General features: G+C 39.3%; 2 protein-coding genes across 2 annotated transcripts; both read right to left on the bottom strand.

Moving 5' to 3' along the window:
* Window positions 1-711: 711 nt before the first annotated feature.
* On the bottom strand, window positions 712-6,258 carry LOC138183544 (uncharacterized). Its single transcript, XM_069120593.1, has 4 exons — window positions 6,060-6,258; window positions 1,693-1,853; window positions 946-1,053; window positions 712-888 (listed from the first exon to the last, which is right to left on the bottom strand). Exons 1-4 carry the CDS (start codon window positions 6,168-6,170, stop codon window positions 783-785), a joined length of 486 nt encoding a protein of 161 aa, XP_068976694.1. The 5' UTR covers window positions 6,171-6,258; the 3' UTR covers window positions 712-782.
* A 2,364-nt stretch (window positions 6,259-8,622) lies between these two features.
* Window positions 8,623-13,920, bottom strand: LOC138183512 (uncharacterized). Its single transcript, XM_069120475.1, has 5 exons — window positions 13,742-13,920; window positions 13,446-13,630; window positions 10,148-10,350; window positions 9,264-9,371; window positions 8,623-9,162 (listed from the first exon to the last, which is right to left on the bottom strand). Exons 1-5 carry the CDS (start codon window positions 13,812-13,814, stop codon window positions 9,018-9,020), a joined length of 714 nt encoding a protein of 237 aa, XP_068976576.1. The 5' UTR covers window positions 13,815-13,920; the 3' UTR covers window positions 8,623-9,017.
* Window positions 13,921-25,670: the final 11,750 nt, after the last annotated feature.

Below are 25,670 nucleotides of genomic sequence, written 5' to 3'. Positions count from 1 at the left end.
ACATGGATGCAATTATAACCGTTCTGTCGAGGAATGCGACCGTCCTTTCACCATCCTCGAGCTGGAAATCCGTTTAGAAATCGCACGCGAGGGGATGACACTCCTGACTTCCATTTAAGGAATAGGAAAATTACAAGGATCGGTGCGCGATACAACTTGTGACGAGAAAGAAAATTATTTTCTATTGACGCGTTTAAACTTGGTTGAAGTCAGTTGAAGTTAGGCGAATCAGCAGTAAGACGATAACGGTAAAGGAAATTAGCTAGTAACATCTAAAGTACAGAATGACAAGTCCAAAACAGGTGAGTGGAATAACTTGGTTGCTTTTAGAGATGGTAAAAGAGCATCAAATAACTACGAAATGAAAGAATGAAAAGCAACCGATTTATATCAGTATTGACATACTTATGTCTGATAGTATGTTTATACATATTTGTATATATTCGAGTTTAACACTGCAGATTTTAAAACGCGAGTTTCAAACGGAAGAATCAAAAATCTTGCAACGGCTTTCCATTTTGTTACAAATTCATCTATTTAAATTTGTTTGAACCGAAGTATTTTTATTGATAATAACGATGAATGTGAAAGCCTGAGAAGATACGTCAAGTTAAGTGAATAACAGATTCTGGCAAGAATAAGGTTGTTTAAATCCGGATTATTTGATTAATCGAAACGAGACTTAAGGAAAGAGGGATTCGATTGGAGAAACGTCACTTTTAATGTCTTTCCTACAGTTTCATAAGTTCAGCTTTATCTGCGATTTTCGAAAACAGGTAGATTTATTGCTCCATAAAACCGTCAATTCCGATCAACTCGAGGGGGCAACTTCTGACGTGGATGTCACAGTAAAGAGGCTCCATCGACGAGCTATTCGTCGTATATGATCTGAAATTGGTGACGATTAAGTGGCGTTTACGTACAGCAATATTAATATCTGCTTACCCGATCAGCAATTTTAATATCTTTGCGATCACGCCATCCCTCTGGCTTACGTATTCCATCGCTTGACAGATATTCTTCAAGAGACACGATCTCCCATCAAATCCATGGCTGCAACGTTCGTGTGCATACTTTAGCATGAATGGTACATCCGAGTGATTGAAAAATCGATCGAATAAAGTTCGCTAGGTATTGTAAACTCTGGATCTCCATAGTCAAATAAATACAAACAGGAAGAACTACAGTCCTTCTGAATAATATTTCTATTTGTTCTATTTATTTGTTCAGGTTTATTTTATATTCGATCAGTAAAAATCTGTCCACAACGCAACATTACTACAATATATTCTTGTTTGTTCATCTACTCGAATCCATCAATTCTACATTAGTATTCCATACCTGACGATCTGGTATCTCGCAATTTGCCCAGAAGAATCCAGAAATCTTGGATATGAAGGGAATCGAGAGACTGAAACGAAGGATGAAAGTAGCCGAGAAACAAGAAGAAAGAAAAAAGAAGCAAAGAGAGAGTGGCTGCAGAAGCCGAGCGTGCTACGGAATTGGCTGATCCGTGAACTAGGCCAAAAATCGTCGACCGGACAGAAATCCATCCCTTTCGGCTAAACCTTCGTCGTTCCGGGTAGGTAGCGATGCACAGGTCAATTTGCTAGACTATACGACTTGCACGGCAGCAGCCACGGATCAGTACTATCCTCTGCATTATTCAAGGTCTATTAAACTATTTATTACCTCTCGTAGACGAGCTTCGCGGCCTGGTGAACGTCGGAGATAGACCTGCCGATTCTGGTGTCGGCGGACTCACTTGGAAGTTGCCATACTAGCTTAAAACCAGCCGCATGAGCGAATATGGTCGAGTAAGACAGCGCCGTGATCTTGTAATTCACCCTGTACTGAAAGCAAAGACCGGTTAATAGTAGCTACTATTCCCAGGAAGAAAGCTAATGGCTGGCAGACAAGAGCCGATGGAAACGGTCATGGTCACGAGAAACCTTCGCAACTTGATTGTTCGACCCTGATTGCGCTCCACGGTCGATTATACGTGATAGGAATCGAACGACTTGGTGACCGATTCGAGGTTTTCCTTGTAGTTTAGATGCGAGGACGTGTGTTACTATCGGCGCATGATCGAAAATCCCAGCCTTGGAATGGGTTAAAATTTCATATTGGAAAGAATAGGTGGTGGTAAAGGGGTGACTTCAAAAATAATCCAATATCATGGCGAAGAACCTACCCGTTTCCAATATCGAGTGGACAAAGTCAAAAAGAAAAAACGAAAAAAAAAGGTATGGAAGGAAAAAAGAGCACGTGTGTGTGCACGTATGGTCTGGCTGCAGCTTAAAATTTCAATTTCGAATGGACAATGGCATGTAGAGAGGGTAAACTCGATCGACGTCCGGCATTTTCAGCTTGCTGCGCCTCATCTGAAAGGCAAGGAACAAGCTGCGACAAAGTGACAAGGCAGGTGTTACTGGCTTCGATGTTTCCCGTTAAACTGTATATCGTGCAGATAGTGGTGTAGGCGTCACGCCAGAGTGTTGGCTGAATCTGGCAAGTCGTTTATCAGAGGAACACGACTCTCTGACTCTCTCTCTCTTTCTTAACCGTGCTATTAGAAACGAAGGTAAGTTTTGTATTTCTTTCTCTTTCCCTTTTCCTTTCTCCCTTTCCCCTCTTCTTTTATTTTTCTTTTTTGAAAAAGATTAATGTCTTCGAGTTACACCAAGCTGAATCCTCGAATCCTTGATCCTTATTTCCAATTCATAAGCCAAGAAATAATAGAATATAACACACGCATTGCATCTCTTTGCGTTGCATAATCCCTCTGGCGAACGTATGAATGTATTCAGGACTGTCGAAAAAAGAAACGATGATAAATTGCGACTATGTATCCTATGACGTACGCTTCCGTTCAATTTTTACGGATACGCTTGAAGTCATCTCAAGACTCTTCTCTCCCTTTTCGCTTCTGTGTTCTGACATGTCATAATCTCCTTGTCTTGCTACTACTTTCGAGAAAATGCGTTTCTCGAGGCATAAAATTCTCCTCGCTTAATCCGTTAACGTACAAGATTTCCCTCCGTTTATTCTTGAAAATGATTAAATTCTTGTTATAATAATGATGTAATAATAATGATGAAATAATGTTCTTACGTATTAGAAGTACTAAGTACATGTTTAAGACTATTAACCAAACGATAATAAACTGTCGACTAATGATAAAGATGTCGTGTCATGAAAATAAAAATCTGGAGAAAATCGTAGATTTTACAAATACGCGTGTCGAATAAATGTTGAATATCGAATAATTTTAGACGGTAAAAAATTGCAAAAATTCCATTTAAAATACGTATGTGCGAAAAGATTAAAAGAGTCTAGGCTATCTAAACATCACACAAATCCCGTTTTCTCATCGATTATTCTTTCACACGTATCTGCGATAATTTTATTCAAAAATAATCAATCCCTCGATGAACCAGTGGCAACTTAGAACGTTTGAAAGAATCCAGGTTGCCCGTTATCGGATAAAGGGCAACGTGATGCTGCACTTTTACACTTTATTATTGCGTTTTGAACGCTGCACTTCGAGTAAGAGAGGAAAGGGATGGAAGAGCCGATGTATCGATTTATGGTCGGTGATCTGGAATTCAGCAGCTGTCTCGTACGTTGCCCAAGTGTATAGTGCACGTGCAGCGGCAGTATCGACGATACTACGCTTGCACTTGTTCGTAAGTGCACTGGATCATCGCCGGTTGCATAATTCTTCTAACGCGTGTACGCGGAATGGCTTGAAATGCAGCCTAATGGGTACTGCACCTGGTGCATTCCTCTGCATCCCGAAAATCGTAAACAATCACCGACAATCGACTTTGTTCTGCACACACACACACACATACGTCGTTGATATGCCCAATATCCTCCGCTCGTATATTTGTAGGACTTAACGAACCGAGATTTATCAATATTCTTCATCTCTTTGTTCTTTGAAAATCTTTTTTGTTATAACAGAACTGTTAATCGAAATATTTTTTATATATGCGTACTGTATTTACACGAATCAAAATTATATTCTGTCGACATAGAAGAAAATTGAATATGACGTTGATTAAAAAAACGTTCTTTCAGCGTATTTTATTGTACATTATTTAAGGACGTTAATAAAATAGTCGAAATAAATATCGTACCTGGCGAAATATAACCTGCGAAAAGATAATAACATATTGCTAGAAAAAAGTATTTCTTACCGAGCACTCGAAATTGATATTTTCGGGATAAAAAAGGAACAAAAATAGAATTTTCCGACCAACCTAACGAAAACCCTTTTTGTTCGCCTCTAAATAGAACAACCTCTATTTTTTTCAAATAAATAGCGACCATCAAATACGCAGACTCGAATCATAAAAGAACTTGATTTATACCTTCACGTTTTTTAAACGACGAAACAAGGCAGCGTGCTCGTTGGGGTAGAATTCAGTAAACAAGGAAGAAAAATGCTTAAAAGAGCCGTTATTATTCATGGGAATGCAAAGATCAAGCTATTTATCGGACCACGTGAAAATTGCATTGGTAGAACAAATTTCTCGGGAGTTTCTATCGTGGCGATCAAGACGATTCGTTCCGCGGTGGACCCGGTGTAAAGATCCAAGCGCCAGGACCTTGGCGAAGCCGCGTCGCCCACTTACAACCAGTAAATTTTCCAGGAAGCAACCGTGACAAGGATAATGTATTCGACTGGCGGGTCTCGCGATACGTTTCAGCTTGATCCACGAATTACACCGGGAGTAACTTCATCGTGCATTAATGCGGTGCATTACAGAGTTGCTCGGGATGGGCTCGTCTCGGAGCGAGGAACGCCTTTTAAGGCGAAAATACGGCGCAACGATCGACTTACATTAGTCGCAGTCCCCTATCCCTGGAACATATGGCGCATAAATTTCTGCCACAGCCGCAAACTACGTGACGTGGCCTGTAAACACGGCTGACAGTATAAAGAGTACCTTTCGACAAACAATTTACAGTCTAATTTCCATACGCATATGGATCGAACGAGAATTTCCATCATTGAGAATGGTGAAAAACTTTGGAAAGAACTTGGCGAGAAATCGCGAGGGATCACTGGTACATCAATCATCGAGTAGAAGAATAATCGTCGAACCGCAATTTACAATCCAGATTCGAATTAGTACGATGTAACTTGGGTAGTTGGTTATGTCAGGATGACCAAAATTGGCATGTGAATTTAAGTATTAGGTTGTCTTGAAAGTGTCTTTCTTTTACAGACGTGTCATTTACAACAACGCATCTTTATAAAACATGAAATCTAATCTGTCAAACCTTGTGATTTTAATATAATATAGTATAATATAGTAATATAGTAATATAAAATAATATAAAATGGAAAATGTTGTGCATCCATTATTTCCTTATAAAACGAAAGAAACTTTTCGGACGAGCTAATACTATTTCTCTACTTGGTATAGTAAGTATAGACGATATAGAGTGGTTGTAAATTATACTCTAAGAGAAGTTAACCATTTTGTAGAGCCAGTTTAAATCTTGAACTGCAAGAATTATTTGCAAATTAATACATTTTGCTTATGATCTTTTATTAAGCTTATATGGTATCGAGTCTTTGTCGTTTCTTGCGTAATAACTGTAAGCAGTGCAAATTGGTTTACGTCCTTTTTCCGTATGAAAACCTTTTAATTTACTAATAACTAAGTTCATTTACACGATTACAGAGGTTTGCATATTCGTGGCAATTATCTCTACCATTTCTACAATATTGAAGATATTTAATCCACCGAAACCACATCTTCATCAATGGGCCGCGTATGTTTCTACAAATTCACGGCTCTATGAACACAACGAACGAAATTAATCTTTGTTCACCTACTAATTCTAGTTATTGTAGCGAGCATAATACTTTGGATGTTACAATATTAAATTTCTTATAAATACATAAACATCCGCAGTCTGCTCGTGACATATCAATTCTTTCCATTTCAACTATAATCGACGAAAAGACTCAAAAACCACAAAATTTCTATTCGTGACACGATAAAAAATTAGTATACTTGGCAGACGTCGATACTCACGAAAAAGGAGCTACCTTTCCGAAATGACAGAGATCTGGTGGGTCTGGTCGCGACCACAAGCTCGCCCGCGGTAATGAGGGTGAAACATAGAATGCAGAACAACAGTCGCATAATCAGTGGATGTCGGGCCCTGGGCCAAGATGTCCTCGCGTACTTCCCGTTGCAGTCTGTTCGGAATATTCCCGCCTGTCTAGAAGTCTTCGTCTGATGGAATTGAGTCGCTTCGGTAGACACCGTTCCCCAGGGTTATTGATAACGGTGCTTTGGTCCCCACCAACCATCTTTTCCGCTTTTTCGTTCTATTCGCGGAGATGTCTTGGCTCCACCTCTCTTGCCAGCAAATCTTATGAAGCTGTTCATTTCGGAGGTCATTGTTTCAGTAAAAGTATTCATGAATATTTAGTTAGTTTTGGGCAAAGAGTTAAGTTATTCATCTTGATATTAAAATGTAGCACGACACAGATCGATCGTGTAGAACAAGTAAGACATTGAATTGCGTAGTGTAACGTTCGGAACATGAATCATACTAGTGTTTCTCCGCTAAATTATTAGACAGTTCGCAACACTAATGGAACTTACATCCTCTTCGCTTTATACAAAACACTCTGCTTGAACGGCGAGATATATCGATATAGTTGGACAGTCTATGATTTTGTTATTTATCCTTGCAACCTCTTAGCTACAGTTGAATTTTGTACGAGGCTGTTTCTCTTTTGTTACGCCAGAGTTTGACGCGAATTACGCGTAAACGATGCAGCACTGCAATGTATGACGGATAATGCTGTTCTCTACGCAAGCATATTGCAACGAAGTTTTTGATAATTAAATTATAATTTTTCTTAAAGATATGGCGCATATACTTTAACTTGAATAATTTACTTCAATAATTAATGATACAATTGAGCGTAATATATTTTAAAGCACGGTACGACACACAGAACCACGTCACAATTTTCACACTTATAGCGCGATAGTGTTTTTCAAATCGCTCTTCGTTTTCTATTTTGTAGCGACATTTTGAGGTTGAAGATTCTTAAAAATTAGAAGGATACGGATCGGCATGTTAAAGAGAGCATCTAATAATGATTTATTTATTTATTATAACGAAAAGCAGCAATTGATATCTGACATATATTCTGTTTGTATATTGTTAACATTGTTATAAAACGTTGCGAGGACAAGAAAAGTGTGAAGCAAGACAAATGAAATAAATCGTTCAGTTCAAACGGTGAGCGAATGAGTCAACAGAATGAGTCACTATAGTGGCGCGTCGTAAAATAAGATGACATCCGCAAAAGCCACTATAGTGGCGCATCGTACCTGAGAGGTTAAAGATTAAAGCAATAACTGTAGAGCAATAACTATGCATTCAAACTCAAATGGAAATGATCGTCGCAAACAGAAAAGTTTCGCTAAATCAAGATTTCATTTTCACGAAGCTTTCGCGTATGTTAAACTTCCACGAAAAGAAAATTTTTATATAAAATAGTAAAGAAATCGATATTTTCCCGATACTAGACTTAGGTATTTAGTTTGAAAAACGCAGTCTCTTTGAATTTCTGCCAAATGATAATCTTTTATGCAAAATATTGAAAAATCAGTATTTTCGTTCAACCAGACATATACAGATATTTATCAAAGGATACGTTAAAACATATAAATGCAACAAACTGCATATGATCTACAAAAGAAGAAAAAAAGAAGAGTAGTAAAAATATAATTAATTACAATATCAGAGACCAGATAATCTAACAAAACTATTAAATCAGCCATCGTAGATTAAAGTAACTGCGTTTGACTCGTAAAACAACTAACATTGAAATCGCGTTAATCTCTGTTCGACAGGACATCATTGTATATCTGAAACAACAGTAAAACTGGAGATTAATGATAAATTATTTTGCACCGGTGCGTGCTCACCTACCTCGCTTGCTCGTCTTACAAATGTATTTATGAACCTAATCTCGCAGCTGTATAAAATACAGATTCGTGTTTCCCTCTGTTCCTTTTTCTCCATTTTTCCCTCGCTCGCACTGATTAATCTTTCCTTTAATACGAGGGAAATCCAGGGAATGAAGAACACAGGAAAATGAAAGATTAAAAGGAGAACGGAATGGGAAAGTGTATATCGAGAGAGATCAAAGAGTGTCGTGTTTGATAAACGGGCCTCCGCTCCCAGTTGAAATTATTTCACACGCAGCGTCTTTTAATTAACAGGAAATTAGCGATAAAAGTTATACACATGACAACTCGTTTATTTCGTCCATAATGCGAACTACCACGTCGATGTAACGTATTACGTGTATGTGTTCCACTGCAAATAAGAGACAAATGACGTAACGTGTTCACAAGGGGTGTAATTGGACTCAGAAAAAAAAGCGGAAGCAGTAAAATGTGTAACGAATGGCTATGTCCAAAAATAAAACGCATTATACCTTATTGATAAGTATGAAAACACTGATCTGATTGAATCTTCATCTTCTCTTTTGTGTAGTTTGAATTGGCAGTAAATATCTTCTCGGTCTACGGACATGTTGCACTATCTATAACAGTTGGCAACGAATAACTAAGAGATTGAAATGATCCCTTAAGCGTGGCGTATAGCGATTGTGCAACTTTGAAATGTCTTTTGTAAATGCTGAGACAGAGACCGGAGGTAGATATCTTCAAATTTTGAATTATTTCGTCGATTATGTACTACGGAGTATTAGAGATGACTTTTAATGATTTCGACAGGAATCGTTGTAGGATCTCGATATTAGAATTGCTGGCTATCCTTTGTGTTTTTATATGCATGTTTAAATGTGAGTGTGTCCTAGTATACGCATTGTAACTTTATAGCAGGTTATTTCTCACGTAACTACGATACGCTAAGCAAAATTATTTATAATTTTTCGTAAGAATTGACAGTAATTAATTCAATAGACAAATAACAGAAAATATAAATCTTATTGTTAGTTAATAAATTGAAGATATTCTGTCTAGAATTCCTTGGCCAGCAGGACATGTGGAGTAAATCATCGAGCAATTCTCCTGTCTTCTTCCAGCCATGGCTGCTTCTAAATAGTCATCGTCCATCATCGAAGCGTTTCCATGATCTGGTCTGAAACGAAATATTTCTATTTAATACGTCAAATTAAAAAAATTCAGTTCAGGAGTTCCATGTATTTCAAAATTAGTAGAAAAATTACTAAACAATCTTACGTTAACAATAAATGCAATAATTCGCCAATCAATCCCTCGTCTTTCAACGACGTTGAAGCAGCTTCGCAAATATTCTTCTTTAAGCAAGCTTTCCCATCGATGTGTCGCCTGAAAATGATCGTCGATAATTATTAAGTGGAAGGAAGCATTAAACAACAAACGTATCGCCAAACGTTTCTGTCGTCAACATTTAACGCGATAGCGCGTTTGTGCAAATAAATTTTCGCATTACACGTTAATAGAATACACACTGTCTAAATTGTTCGAGCGTCGGAATTGTTTATTTATTAAATCTATTCGCGACAATAACATGCATTGCACATTCATGCGTTTCACCAAATATTTCCAATCAGAAGTGTTGCTATTGAATTAACTATTAACTATTAGACATCAATTGCTATACGATACAAAGGCGGTGAAATGATTTGTAAGCGTATCGATTCGTTAATTATTCACAACGCTGCATTTCAAATCCGATGAATTATTAATTATTTGTAATCAGAAAGTCGCGCCGCTGTGAATCATCGATTAATCAACTTATTAATTTCACTAAACATTACAAATTACTTATTTATCCGGCGTAAAACTTGAATAACTCGAAGATTCTACGTACATGATTTGATCATTGATCTACAGCAGAGAATAACGTATTATTTCTAGAGTCAAATTTAATTGTTTACGAATTGAAAAATAAGAATCGAACGACATTTTTGGCCATAAAATTTCTTCGTTCTCTAGAATTATTCTATATATATACATGTCGTCCACATTTTTTAACACCCTGTGGCAATTTCGTATCTTTCTCAGAACAGAAGTTTGAGGGACCAGGTGGCTTACTTATGAATTGACGTAAATTACATACGTAAATTCACAGAAATACTCACATGTTTAATTCGTGTTGTAAAATGTCGTATACGAAAGCCCTTTCGTTCCAGCTTGCTGTTCGACGTCGTCTTTGTGACGAGGTATGGAAGAAGTTAGTGAAGAAGGTAGCGTTGTCTGGTAACATATATTGGAACTGAAAGTTTTGGCCGTAAACCAAAATCTGGCCTGAGAGCTGCACCGGCACCGCCATGCCCACGACTAGCTTGACAGAAATGCGATAAATACAAGTGTAGGCGTTGGATGCGCGACAAACTTACAGCAGCGACTTTATGATGAATATATTATAACGAAAGTATAATTTTTGAAGAGTAGGTAAGTCGGTCGTAAAACGCCAAGTGTCTATCTTATGGACAGGATCAAACTGGAAAAGTTTGCGAATACCGAAAGCGAAGAGATTACGACAAAGTCCGGCAAGTGAACTCACGGGGCTGTCGCCACGTGATACAACTGGAAGTTTGACAATGCATGACAATAATGCGGATGATTGATAGAATAAAAGACACTCGCGTCGCACAGATAATCGCTGGAAGGAGAGCCAAGAGAACAAGAGAAGTCCTTTCGCAATAGTGAAAGATCTTGGATCGTAAATCGTGAGCAGAAACTTTTGCAAATGTAAAGAATTTACACTGTGCGATCGGAAGGAGAGGGAGGGAAAAGTCAGAGAGAAAGTAGATAAGGTCATTTTCCTTTTTCTTGTGTTTAAGAAAAAAAGTAGATCTAGCAACGTAATGAAATGAAAATGGAAAATGGCCATTTTAACGTTCACGACGAAAAGGAGATATACTTGCGTCGGTGTATATGTGATTTTTACAAACTTGTACTGGCACAGAAATAAAAACGAGAAGCTGATGGAAAATACAAACTGTGGGTATAAAATAAAGTCGAAGAAAAGAAAGGAGCGGGGACGGGGAAAAATTGCAGCATGTTCGCGGTTTCTTTTTTCGTGGAAAATTTCGCACACCCTAGCGAACCTAGCTGCTCGTATTTCAACTTTTGGAATACTGCTTAACCCTCATTCGTTTCCAAGAAAGATATTACGACGTTGGTGGACTTCCCTTCTCCTTTCTACATTCTTTTCTTTCCCTATTCCTCGTCTCGTTTCTCCATTCCTCATTTTCCATTTTCTCTTCTCTACCACCTTGTATATACGTTCATGTATTACCTCGCGCATATATTTCTCACTGAAATTTCAGTTCGCGTGGACGAACGGAATCGTTTGCTGAAGATCAGCTCGCGCACCTTGTTCATAAACATCATGCCTTGCCAACGGTTCTCCCATTCAGTTCTATCGTCCCATTGAAACGTTGCGTGACACGATCTAAAGCTCGCGACTCATGGAAATGAATGTTAAATAAATTCAGCTGGGTTTTTCAAGCTTGCCCAACGGGCCGTGTACAAAAGCGACTCGACGCGTGCTGAAACTTCGTAATCGTCCTTCTGATAAGATAGCAGGGCTTCGGTCGTCCAAGGCTCGCCAGCCGGGCGAAGACATGCAAGTAATTCAACGTCGCCGCTCTTCTTTCCAGGTCTCTCCACTGTTTCCCTTTTTCTTTCTCATTTTGAAGCTGCGCTTTTGACGCAGTGCAGCTCCGCGTGTTTAGATACATACTGACCCAGAAACGGTGAATTTTATTTCACACCAGTTTCCCGCCTCCTCAAGGCGAATGTCCAAATATTTGCAATAGTCGTTTCTGTTGCTTGAAAAATCTACTAATCAAACACTTTTGCCCCTGCAACTGTGACGTCTATCAGACGTCGTCGAATCGCCTCCCTTCGAGAACTTCTAACAAATCGGTGTGCAGTGACCTGGACCAGTCAAATATTCTGTTTCAATCTAAAATATAATGTACATGCAAACTGCACACGGTAAGATTGAACTAAAACTGAAATCTAAAGGCACCAGAAAGATCTGTCCTGTATCGATTTTGTCAGAGCTCTGACTCGCCTTTCAACTTCCACTAAGTCTCGGTCCCATTGCCGGAAAGGGTGCGAGTAATCGAGGAAGCCAGGGCAAACAGTCCATCAGAACATTTGCTCGGCCAAGAAGAAGTGAAAACTACAGAAAGAGCTTTCCGATTTAATTAGAAAATTTGAGAGGAGAGACGGTAGATAAGGCCGCAGTTAATTATCAGCGGAATTGAGAATGAGACAGGGAGAGACGTTTCTCTCGGTTTAAAGTTCTCCACCCTCCTCCGCTACTTCCCGCAGGACTAGCACGTCCATACTTAAGTCACGGACGCTAAGACTCGCGTTAAACTTGGCCCGAAATTCGCTTTAGTTTGTATTCCGTTTCCACTGGCGATTCCCATTCTATCCACGGACAACCCCCTCAAGAAATCTATCTAACGACCGACCAATTAATTTGTACCTGACGATCCGACAACCGAGATGTTAATCATGGCATGGAAAATAGCTATCGACCCAGCAAGCTCCAAGTGATCGTTTCTTTCTTCGCGGCGTTCTTTTCGCCACAGTCGCAGCATCTTCGCAGGGAGACTCGAAAAAGTGACGAACCTGCCCCGTGATCTTGTTCACCTTTCACGATTCGTGAAATAAAGAGAATGGTTTATCGTAATATTTTACTATGCCGTGTCTTTTCGTTCCTTCGATCGAAGCTCGAACGTAAGATTGATTGCTATACTCTTGGTGGAGACCAGATCTTGAGAAAATCCCCAGAGTTATACTCCATTTTAATAGAAAAATACGTATCGTTACTGAAACTCACGTGCACAGTTTCGCAAATCCTATATCCTAGATTTGTCTAAATTTAGGAAAAAATATATGTGTACGCCTTCGATTAAAAGCATAATACACGAGCAACATCGTTAAACTCGAGTGAAAAGCAGTTTTGAATGCGCAAGATATACGATCATCCAGCAATATATCTGCATGCAGAAGGAAGGAAAGTAAAAAGAAACACGAGGCAGGATACGGCCGTCGTGCAACGCGTCGCGTTTTTCACTTGCATCGCTTGTTAAATCTGTCTGTTTCTATTTTGCACAGTTTCCAAATACGGCTGCAACGCATGAATTATTGCTCGGCTATTATTATCACGCGAATCTTACTTGAAATTGAATTGTCAATACATCTCGATTAATTATTCTCGATAAGCGTGTTATGGTTTCGCGTGTAATTCGTTTCTCGTCGGACGACGTTGGACGCGATAGATTTTATTCAAATTAGCAAGAGTTAAACCGTCGAACGAGCAAGCGTGCTTTTACGGAGTAATCCCATCAGCCTCGAAGAAGACGAGATTATTAAGTTTTATCGCTGCCACGTCCAAGTATGGATAAATACCTTGAAAGTGCCACCAAAAGGATAAACAAGAGGTGGAGGATACAACGCTTGTCTCTTCTCTCGAGATTGCTCGTCGTCGCTGCACTGAATTTGCCTCATTGTCGCAAGCAGCAACAAAGACAGCTTCCAGTCCACGTTTATCCAAATAAATATCATCGTTATTTCTTTCGCTTCTCGTCTGGAAACTTTGACAAAGCAGAAGATTAGTTGCGGATTTGATCAATCTCGCGCATATTCTCATCGGTTCACATCGCCTTTCGCCACGTCGAATCCTTCGAAGTATACATTTTACTCACCTGGAAAGATGAAAGAACCAGCTATTCGAATCTCGAAAGCAATTTCGTTGCTCCAGGCGAAACACAAAGCCATGCAACTAGTACGAAACTCGCAGCCTCGAAGCTTGTCGAGTCGTCAGGTTGCTCCAAGTTCCAACTCCTCCACGAAATTAACGTGTCATCTGTCAACTCGGGGCATAGTTGCGTTGGAAGGTTCCGCGGCCGACTGTAGTCAGTCGAAAGAGCTAATTTTCCATCCTCGATAGACGACCGTCTCGGCCCTTCCTTTCCTCGTCGTCTTCTTAACTCATCCAGCTTCCCGTTTTGTTATTGGTCCTCGATTCGTTAACACGTTCAATGCGGTAGACGTAAATGTACGCGTCATCGGAATTTTCTATTTTCTTTGCGATGAGGCGAAAAATGTAGAAAAATCAACTGCCGCCATTAAGAACCCCGTTCGATTTTGTATACCGCGTCGAATGTGTTAATGAAAAAGGGAAACAACACATTTTTTCAGCAGTCCTCGGGTCGTTCAAGTTTCAACCGGTTCGATACAACGATCTTGAAATTACAGCTAAAGAAGATGTAGACAGGTGAATGTCCTGATTCAAACGAGTAGAATTGCAACTTGTACATAACTAAATGGCAGAAGAGAAGTTTGCGCGAGAAGATCGCGAGGCCGAAACTTCCGCTTCCGGGATAACAAAGGAACTGAAATGTATAAACAAAAGGTGCAGACGACGAGTATTTTCCAGACGGCAACATGCTGCCGGATATACTACTCGTGAACTGTAGAACTGTCGGCAAAGTTGCCACATCCAGAGCCGCTATCGTTGAAATTTCTAGCTTCTCAAGATCTTAAGAAGTTTCGGAAGAAGGAGTATCTTTCAACGACGACGTGTTCCAACGGTGAACGGATTGTTGCAATAAAAAAAACACTTGTTTGCTGATCTTTATTAATATCGGCGATTGCTCAGAATCGCAGGGTAAGAAGTTGACACGTTAATCTTGGTTATCGAGGAATTTCCTGGTTCCAAAGTCGGCTAAAATATCCGTGGAACATTTCTCGAAAGGCTAGCATAAACTATCGGAGTTTCGAGAGCTTTAAAGATACACGATTTCACGAGACTCGAAGAAACATCGTGGAAACACAAACGTGAAACATAAGCAACGAATGGTTCGGTAAAGGGACGTTGGTAGCGTAATAAAATAGGACGCGACAGAAAATGGTGACAAACAGCCGCGCGAATAAGGAGAAATAGAGGTGGACAGAGAAATGGAGGTTCGCGTGGAAAGGAGAATCGTTTCGTCGGTCTTATATCTCGTTTCCGGTCATTTTACAACGAGCCTCAACAGCGAAATTTACTTAGAACTTTCGCCCATTTGTCGTTCTACGATACTTTTCTGCGTTTCGGCTTTGATCGCCGACTGAGATATCGTAAAAGTCGACCAGCATTACCGATCGCTCTAATTCGAAGCTCAAACAACGTCATTCTATTTTGCAAGACGAATCGATTCCGTCCATCTTCGTTACCATTCCCAATATCATAGTGTTTACGTTTTTGTTATGTTTAATTATTACATTGTAGCAGAAGAACGTTTCCATGCTGTGAATTATTTGTTTCGTGCAATAACAAGATCAGATGTTCTACTAAATTTTCACTGAGACAGGAAATAATAGCTGCATCGCTCTGGTTCCAAGTTTATTTGTAATTAATAGCTGCCACTGCATAAGATTTATATAAACTTTTGAAATGTGCTTAAAGAACACTCGATCGCTCTAAAATCCCAAAAATAAACAGCCCCGCTGGCTCATTTGACTCGGGTATCTCCGGACGATCAATTTTTGTAAATATTAATATTAAACCTTTACACTCGAGGACTTTTTCGATCGACCATAGCAGCTACTCCGAATGATTTAGCGTATACGTGACGCGTGTCTTACAACTAACGTAAAATGATTTTATATACAAATTAACTTACAAAAACATTATATTCTGATAATTTATCTATATTTACATCCTTGAAAATATGATTTTGTAATATTAATTTCTGTATTTTTTTATGATAATTTACAAAGCATTCGCCAAGATGCATTCTTGAATATAATTGATCTCATTTTTCAACAGTTCAAAATCGAGTTTACCTTCATTCGAGCTAATTTCACTTCCGAAAACCACTTTGTTTAGGGTTTCTAGATCTTTCTTGTTTAGGGTTTCTTGTTTAGGGATATGAGATTAAATATTTATATTAACAAAGAACACAAAAAGCTAAGGAACCAATTTACGAACCAATATTGCACTCTCATCAATTGGAGATGTCGAAATCTGGCATAAACACGGACTGTCGACTCTCGCTCGCCATTGGAATTGCAGCACGGAACGCCGTGGTGACTGAGAGTCGCCTCTCGAATGCAAAGGTTTAAGCATTATTTTTATCAATATCTACTACTTGTACATGCATGGAAACAAAATCGGGCCAAAATTAGATTAAAGAGATCATTTTGACAAGTATATTTTACACATCTGTGATAGCTTAGAAATGTTCAAGTAGCTTGTACGTAGACGGTGGAGTATAGTAGGTTGATCGATGCTGTGAAAAAAATCCTGGTAATTTCTGGAAATTACACGAAGCAGCGGTGAGAAAGGCAGTGCAGATCTGGAACGCTACAATTATAAGAAGTGCCTTTATTATGAATTGTACGGCGGAAAGAGGATGGCGATGAAACATAAAGCTTTTTAGAGCAACGTTGCTGCTTTGACAACGAAATTTACTTAGCACTGTTTCTCCGTCGCCATCCTTCTCGTCGTCAAAACTTCACTATAATAAATTCTTTTACGACGAAGTCACTACATCGTATACCTTCTCGAACGGCCGGAGAGATATAGAAATATTACTCTTCGAACGATCGATTTTCTCGTCACACAAAGACGTTTTTTCGCGTATAAAAAATTCAACAAATAGCCGGCAAACGTCGAAAACGTTCGAGACGATAAACGATACACGAGCAATCGAGCCACGAAATTAACGCGGCTCGAGGTGCTGTCCAAAAAAAAACCTACCCTAAGGAAATGCAATCTCCGTGAATGTTTCGAGAGGTGACTCGATGCAATCGGGATAGGCCAAGATGCAGTCGCCTCCGGATCTTCCTTGTCGTTCCGCTTCCCTGTACAGTTGGTCAACGCTCTGGTGATTGGAATTAGCAGTCCCTGCCACGTCTTCGCTCGGCCTGATCCAGAAATTCTCTTCAACGTGTTTCTCACGAGGCACGCGTTAAGGTAGAACCAATCGCGGATCGATCTCTCTTTTAACCCCGAATATACATGTTACGTAATATTCCCCTAACTCAAACGTTGGAAAACTTTTTATCGCGTTTTCTCCCGTGTTCTTCGATTGACAATCGAAGATATAATTCGCGACAAATGAAAGCCTTATTAGTTGTAGAAATTATTAGGTTGTCCGAAAAGTTTCTTTCGTTTCATAAGGTGATAATAGATGAACAACAATTTCTGTTTTATATTATTTTATTGGATTAGGTAAGATCCATTTCGTTCTATTTCTATTATTATATTCGTGCATAATTCAATAAACTAATACAAAACAAAAAAACATTGTGCGTCTATTATTTCCTTATAAAACGAAAGAAACTTTTCGGGCAACCTAATATTACGATCGTCTGTGTTTTAGGATTAAATGCTTGTTTTTAACACGATGCAATGGACATCTTCCTAAACTTTCGACCGGACCTGTAAGTATATCTAAACAGGATACTTGGAATGTTTGAGTATTCCCAACTACCGTGAATATTTTGGCTGTCTACACGAGGATTAGAAAAAGCGACGTTCAAGAAAGAGAAAAGTAAAAGTGTGGACGATCGATCGAAGGAAACTGCAACTGTTTGAATGGTAAATAGCAGCAGCCGGTCGTATTATTGACATTCGACGCGCGTTACCCGGCGATTGTTCCACGGCTGCAGGATTACGTCGGAAGGAATTTACCAGTGACGTGTGTACACACTCGAGGCACCGCACAAAGGGAAAACCTACGCGAAACACCTTCCATTAGAAGCTTAATGCACGCGCCTAATTTCGACGCAATTAGAGCACCGCTCGCTGGTTCGGTTGCAATTTCCTTCGAGTACGCCCGGCCGCGTACGGAATGGCAAATTCCTGACCAGTTCTCCATCCGCCCAAACCGATCGCTCGACCAGTGTTCGACTCGCTCAACTATCTATCGTTAATTCGATCTCTCTTATGCTGCCTTTATGCGTACCATTGAAATTTTCAACTTGTCGATCGCGTTAAAGGTACTGTTACGATATTCTTCGATCTTTTTTCATGAAATCGCGATCAGCTGTGGAATTAGCAAGTGACCCGTAGCTTTCGAACGGAAGTGTCTAATCTACAGATTGGAAGAGTACAAATCTCTCGCCCGTAAATGATCCCGCATAAGCCACCTTTGCTTATCGTAAGGTTTCTTCGCACACTATCAAATTTTACTTAACACTTACACAACCGAATAGGGAGATCTCCCTTTTTGACATCAGCAACGCATTTTCTTTTTTTTGTTATTATTATCAGTTATTGTTTACCTGGAATCGTCCCCAAATAATTGCGCCACTTTTTCTGCTTTTATAAAGTACAGTATATAATAAAATACATCAATTTAGTAGTGTTAAAATGAATTAAAAAGTGACACTATCAGTTATGACTAAATAAAGTTATAATCGAACGATATCACATTGTAAAAAAATATTAAAGTGCATTATGAATTATTAATTTCACGTTCAAGTCGTGTTATACAGGGTGGTTAGTAACTGGTGGTACAAGCGAAAAGGGGGTGATTCTACGCGAAAAAAGAAGTCGAAAATATAGAATAAAAATTTTTCGATTGAGGCTTTGTTTTCGAGAAAATCAACTTTGAATTTTCGCTCGATACGCGTACGGTACGTTACAACGGATCTCACTGTAGGTCGTTGTCTCGATGGAAAAATTAAAAAAAAAAAATTTTTTTTTTAATTTTTATTCTATATTTTCGACTTCTTTTTCGCGTAGAATCACCCCCTTTCCGCTTGTACCACCAGTTACCAACCACCCTGTATATCTTTAGTCATCTTTAATGTTTTCAATTTTACCTATATTTTTTTATACTTTTAATTTGATGTTTTGAATAAACAATATGTGTAATCGTTAAACAAAACCATTACCGCGAAATATAATTGACCACTTAAATAATTTTTAGACTTCTTTGTTTTTTAAGTAGTGAATATTAATGGTCGGTATTTGGAAAAATGCGCGGTGGACAGCGTACAGGTTGGCTCGTCCGAGGGCGGTTAAAAAATAACAATAATAAGTGAGAAGTTACGAAACGTTCGAATTTCTGTTAGCTTGTGAATAAAGGAGAATATAGCCACGGTATTTAAATACGTCGATTAGAAAGAACGTACTGTAAAGTTATTAAACGATGCCCGTACCCGGTGCAACATGGATTTACTGCATTATCTTAGTCTATTCGTGCTTCGTTACGTGACACCGTTGTTCCCGTTTCGTGGAAAGCGGCCAGGACAGCCATTAGGGACTTCCAACGGAATTCATTAACCGGCAGCTCCTCAAGAAATGAATTTTGTTTCGAAAAGTAGCAGGAGCCGACGGTGTTCTCCCGTGCCACGAGTCAAAGCGCGATTCATCGCAACGAACTTACGTTAAAATTAAGTGGATCACCTCCTCGAGAACGTCTTGACGTGTCCTGCCAAATGGTGTCTCCGCAAGCTCGCAAATGGTCCTCAAAAGACACTCCCTACCGTCCTGCCAGCCGTGCCTTCAACACAGAATACATTCCATTTTAATTTCTACCCCTTTTTGGTGTGCCGTGCTTCTGTCTCGTATTTATTTCCCCTTCTCCCTCCATTTCTCGCGTATTCTCCTACGTTCTTTTTCTCTCTCTCTGTCGCCTTTTGCCTTTTTTCTTCCTTTTTTGTAATTTGACCGCCGCGTAGAAGTAATTTTATTAGGAAGTCGCACGGTGGCGAGCCCCTCGGCAAACCGTGCTGCCGCCAGATGATATTGGTTTTATAAAACGGTAAAAGGGAATTCTTAAACGTGTGCCGTACTTCTTCGCCCCGTTTCTAGCCGAGAAATTCATTATCCTGCTCCTTTTCCTAGCCGTCGTTCGACGGCTTGCCTCGAATGAAATTATGTTACCGTGCCGGAGAAGGATGTAAATTTCGGATTAGTTTAAGCGTTCGCCGCGCGTTACGCGTTAAACATTCATTCTCCAAGAGTTTCACGTTTGCGAATTTCACGATTTTCCAGAGGCTGTAAAAAAAGAAAGACAGGATCGAAATGGTAATTAATGGCGTTGTTTCTACCTCCAGTTTCCAAACAATCGACGATGAACCTTTTGGTCAGACTGACCAGAATGCTGGATGAATGTTCGTGAAAGAAGGAAGACGAGCAATTCACTCTATTGAGCCAGCTAACGATCCATTTCACGCGGCATCGCGTCTCCTTGTCAGCTTCGACAAGTTTCGATCAGTCCCGACACTTTCTTAACTTTCACACCGTCTTTCCAAAGCAAGATAGTTCGCTTGTTACCTGCGCTTCAGGTCTCTCTGTCAAGACAAAGTAATTGCCTTACGTCCCAATTAATTTATGTTCCAGTTCCCATCTTTACCTTACCCTCTCTCCGGTCTTTTGATCTTAGTTTCCTGATACTTGCTCACACCCTTCATGAAAATCTTTTTCATCTACCACAAGTAATCCTTATTACGTAGATTACTAATTTTTCATTAACCACATCGTTAATAACTTTCCCCCAAACCATCTCGTACGAATTCACCTACAAAACTGATCGATTTGTCGTGGAATAATTCGAGCGATTATTAATGTACACTTAAACAAACTAAGGAAGGGTACAGGTTCGTGTACTTGTAACTATTTTTCGTCGCTATAAAGCAGCAACTGATCTTTATCGCTATATCCATCGAGTTCACTGAAGAACGTATAACAAAATGATAACTGGCGTAATAAAACTGACTGGCGAGTATCAAGCATATACGATGAAGCCTGGTTTCCCGTTTCTGTCGCATAATCACCCACCCATTGTACGCGTTATCGGTGACAAACACGAATGTGGCGACGTCACGGTTCAATGATCGTCGACTAGAAAATGGAATTTCATTAATCGTCCACGGCAACTATCTGCACCAATTCCGGTGTTGAGTTAATTACAAATTTATTCGTTCGATTCTGGCGTGTTTACCGATTCATCGGGCAATTTTGAACGGTAATACGGCCCACTTATTCTTCTTCCAATTCGTTGTTGGTCATTGTTCCATGACTCTAAACGACTCGAATCGGCTCGCGCTAAATTTCTCCCCTTTCACGGCTCCCCTTCGTGGCGGCTTCGATTTTCCCCCACAGTGCAGAATATGGAAATCGCGGAATACTCACCGATTCAATAAATTTTCGATAGCCGCGTAAGTGTCCTGCAAATTCAGATCCCTCGACTGCCTGGCCGGTATTATTGTAGGCTCGAGTTCTGACAAGTTCGACGGAAGTTTATAATTGAATTGGAATGCGGACGAGAATACCACGCTACCTCTCTTGTTCATGGAAACCGGAACCGAGACGCCGGTCGTGAACTGGAAAATAGAACGGAGAAGAAACGTTAGATGTAGAAGGTACGATCGGTTCTCGCGAGATATTCGTAGAGGTTAAAGAAGTAAGTCGAAGAAATTCCAAAATATTTATTTCATCCAGTCTGTGATATTTAAAAGACTCGCCATAAAGAGTTGAAGAAAAAAAGAGAAATGGATTCATAACTGTTGAGGTTGAGGTTGACTGATTGAAGAACAGGTGGATGAATTTGTAATAGAAAAGTATATTGAAATAATTAAAGGTATAAGTATAATGTGTAATGTATAAATATATGCTGATTCAGATCCTTACTCTCTTAGTGTTACTAGACAATGCAATGATAGGGAACACGTTCATATATTTATAACAAAAGGACATTACCAAAAAAAATTAACCTTATAGCTTTGGCTAAAGGCTACAGGGAACATAAATAGAAATCTGTTTATTAGTTGCTTTGTTCCTAGACCTTGCAACCCAAAACATAATGTATACTCAGGGGTACAATAATATGCACCGCTCCTTATTTAGAATATTTCTGCGTAAAGCAGTAATAGCATACATAAATAAAGATGTAGAGTTTTTCTTGAAATAGTTACTTCAACAATAACTACATGTATGTAGTATCGTAAATATAATATTATAATGATGGTTTATTTACGATGAATGAATTGTACAGATGTTAATTAATTACAATAACGTATTATGATCTAGACAACGCAATGGTTAATTAGTAACTCTCGTCACAACGAATTCAACGCTCTCTCTCTTTCACGCGGATCACACTCTCACGACAACGCTGGCAACACTCTCACTTCTTGATTCGCACTCTCCGACTTCTCAAAATGGTACTGCTGGCCCTTCGATCTTCTTTGTCTTGTCTCGGAGACGACCCCCCACTACGCTCGGATCACGCCACCGTTCGCGCCTATGATCGTGTATGCACCTTCCTTGTGTATGTGAAAAAACGGACCGAAGGCGAATCGACGTTTCTGGAACTATACGCTGGTCGCTACATTGTATGCATTTCGCCGGTCCTATACGACAATCTGTCTGCGGCACTGCATTATACTATCCCGAGAAACTCGAACTTAAATATATGATGGACCAAGTGTATGCCCCCCCCCCTTTTTTGATATTACATGTATGGCAAAGTAACAAAACTACACGCGTCAGATTCCAATTTCGAAGTAGATAAATCTTGCTCGATTCTTCGTCAATTCGCCGATGCAACCGTCAAGTACGCTTTCCATAAGAAGTGCGTCCTCTGAAAAGAAAGCATCCAGAAAGGCTACTTTCCTAAGAATGAGGAAATGTTTTATTTATTCCCTCGATTATAACGTTTTATATGCGTGCAGTAGATACATCAATACTTAGGAGCGAGACTGTATACGTATACTATTTTTTGTCAGAAAAATTAAAAGAAGAATTTCCTTTATCTGGACTAATAAATTCGTCCTTCGAAATATTTTCAAGAAACTAATCATCTGTCAAATAATCAATGAAATAATATACTATAATCAATCAATCGTAAACCTGTCAAGATGATCATCAAAGAGGGATACGAGCAAATAAAAATGGAATTATATAAATTATATAAAGGAAAGAAAACTATACCGAACATTTAACAATAGCATTTTATCAAATACGAAATGGCTGTGTTGTACAATTAAAAAACGATATTTGACTTCGAGATTTGTCTCGGTGTCTGCCGCCTGACTTTCAATTCGTTCGTTTTTAAAAGTAGTCCGGTACAATTTCAACTGTAAAACTACAAATACGCCTTTGAGCTATTTTTTCGAGAGATTTCTTATTCAAACTTCCCGTAAAAACCTCGTATTAAGGACGAGTCACCGTGAGTTTCCACGTTAGTCCTCTCATCGACAAGCGAAGAATCCATCTTACTCGGAAAACATTAAGATTTCAATGCAAACAAAGGCGTAAACTAATTAGGGGGAAACTCGCGAAAGAGTACTCATTATCCTGGGATTTAAGTAAATTATTCTGGGGTTTAATAAATTTCGCGGGCTGTCTAAGTAGGATTGGCAAACAGAAGCAAAGTGTCTACCCGGAGAAACGTACCGCTATAAAACCTCGTTTAGACTCGTCGAGTTACTGGAACCCAAACGACTTAAACGTAAGTACGTACCGTTCACTTAATCAACTTTTCTTTAAACTTCGTATTCAGTCATATTTTCTATGTATATGTAGAAATCTATTGGTAATTCATCGAGTATATCAACGACAGATGACAGCAAGTACAACATAAGCAACTCCCGACCCATCGACATTCGCTCAGAACCTGTTACTTCACTTACGTTGATATGTATATCCTTTCAAGTTTCTACACTTGTCTTCATTAGTCAAATCACTTGCAATTCGAAGGACTTTGCTAATGTAATTCTGTGATATCACTTCACTTGAACTATATCTCCAATTTTCAAGTGAAATTCATTTCAAGGAAATAACAGTTGCTAGGTAACGCAATCTGTTATTTTCAGTTCAGTACTCGCTGATATCGCTGGTATCGGCTTTCTAAAGCTAGACGACTTTTACTGAGTTTTATATTCAATTATATATATGGAAAGCTATTATACATGATAGATAAATCATTTGTTGACTATGCTAATCGTAAAAGATGGATAACTATACAGTGATCATGCAACTCAAACGATTTTCAATCACTCAGTGATTCACTGAGAACTCTCTGGATTTTCAATTACACACACAACACATATCCTTGCCACACGCAGACAAAAATACGTAAAGTTACCTGGAACAATGACCTCGCAGGAAAGAGAAGGATACTTTCGCTTCTCCAGATAAAGAAACATATTATCGCAGTTTGGAACAGAAATAAACGGAACATGTTAATTCGAAAACACTTGCAGAAGCACTGAAATCAGTAGTTTTGAATCACTGGTGAACGAACTAACGGCGAATGGGACTACCGCTCGGCCATGCGACGACGAGTTTATGGCAACGCGATAATGAACACTGGAATTTGCTATGGAGGACAGGTGGGCCACTGTTTGCGTTCAACGAACGTTCGCGATACGTAATTATGGCTCGGAAAAAAATTGCCTCGAATGTCGCCACGGGCGAATTATTGGTCAGTTTTTGGAAAATTGAACGACGTCGATGCTTGTTTCAAAAACACGAAATTACGCTTGCCGAAATTGGCGACCACGTCGATAAGGATTCACGACAAAATGAAAATTCGACTAGAATATCAGTCGCCAATAAAATCGCGTTTGAATATTTCGAAATTTTCTTTGCGTGAGAAAATTGTATTTTCGTTTAAACACGTCCCTTCGACTAACAACGTTCGTTCGCCGATGCAACTAGCCGTGTGGGAGGAAACGAACAAAATTTCTCTGAATCGTTTCAAGCGTCGACGATCGCGTCGAATCGTAAAGGGCTAACCAACACAAACGCGTTTCATCAGAGTATTCAACCGGCTGCTTGGAAAACCGACGCGCGATTCATCGGCATATCAGCTTAACCCCTGCCAGCGATAGCGTTGTAAATCCAATAATTGCCCGGCCCTGGCCGTTAAGCAGCTTTAATTAATTCCGTTTCCAACGTGGCACGATTAACGACCAAAGTTGAATTAAAATCTCATCGCAGGATACGCGATCCGAACCTCTGCCACCCCTTTGCCTCAAACCAGATTCTTTCCTGTCAAATTATGCATCCAATCTTTTTCATCGTTTGCTATTTCCACGCTTGTTATAAAAATATAACATTTGAAAGACGTGAAATATCGTAAACCGAGGGAAAATCGACAGGTTTTCGTAACACTTTTGCCACATATCATATTAAATTAGAATATATACATCTGTTTTTAATATTATAACGTTATAACTCTGGTTGCTCCTCTATGAGTATAAAAATGAATAAAATTGTTGCCGGTAGCTCATTGTTTACTGTTGTCTTTCCCCTTTCCACTTCTCTACTGCTCGTTTTCCAGCACTACGGAAAAACGGGAAATACGAGGAGAAACGCAAGCTTCCGTTCCTTGGACATTCGCAGCCAGTCTTTTGCACAAAATGTATTTCGTGGAAGCAAGTCAAAAGTATAACATAACACACGTTCCCGGCGCAAGAAAAACGACAAGAGACCAATGTTCGTTCCTCAAGCTAGTATTCTATTTTATCCTCGCTCCTTCGATTTCCTATTCGACTATCGCCACGCAATGTTTGTTCATTTACCTTCTAAGCGAATTCCGTGTTAGCAATTAAGGAATTATTTTCTTTAGGAATCTACTTTAGTAAGGATATCCTTCTAAGTGCAATTCACGATTAAAAATTAAA

This window comes from Bombus flavifrons, chromosome 9, assembly GCF_040668555.2.
Source record: "Bombus flavifrons isolate JBK064 chromosome 9, iyBomFlav1_principal, whole genome shotgun sequence".
Taxonomy (NCBI): Eukaryota; Metazoa; Arthropoda; class Insecta; order Hymenoptera; family Apidae; genus Bombus; species Bombus flavifrons.
This window is presented reverse-complemented; position numbering and strand designations above follow the sequence as displayed.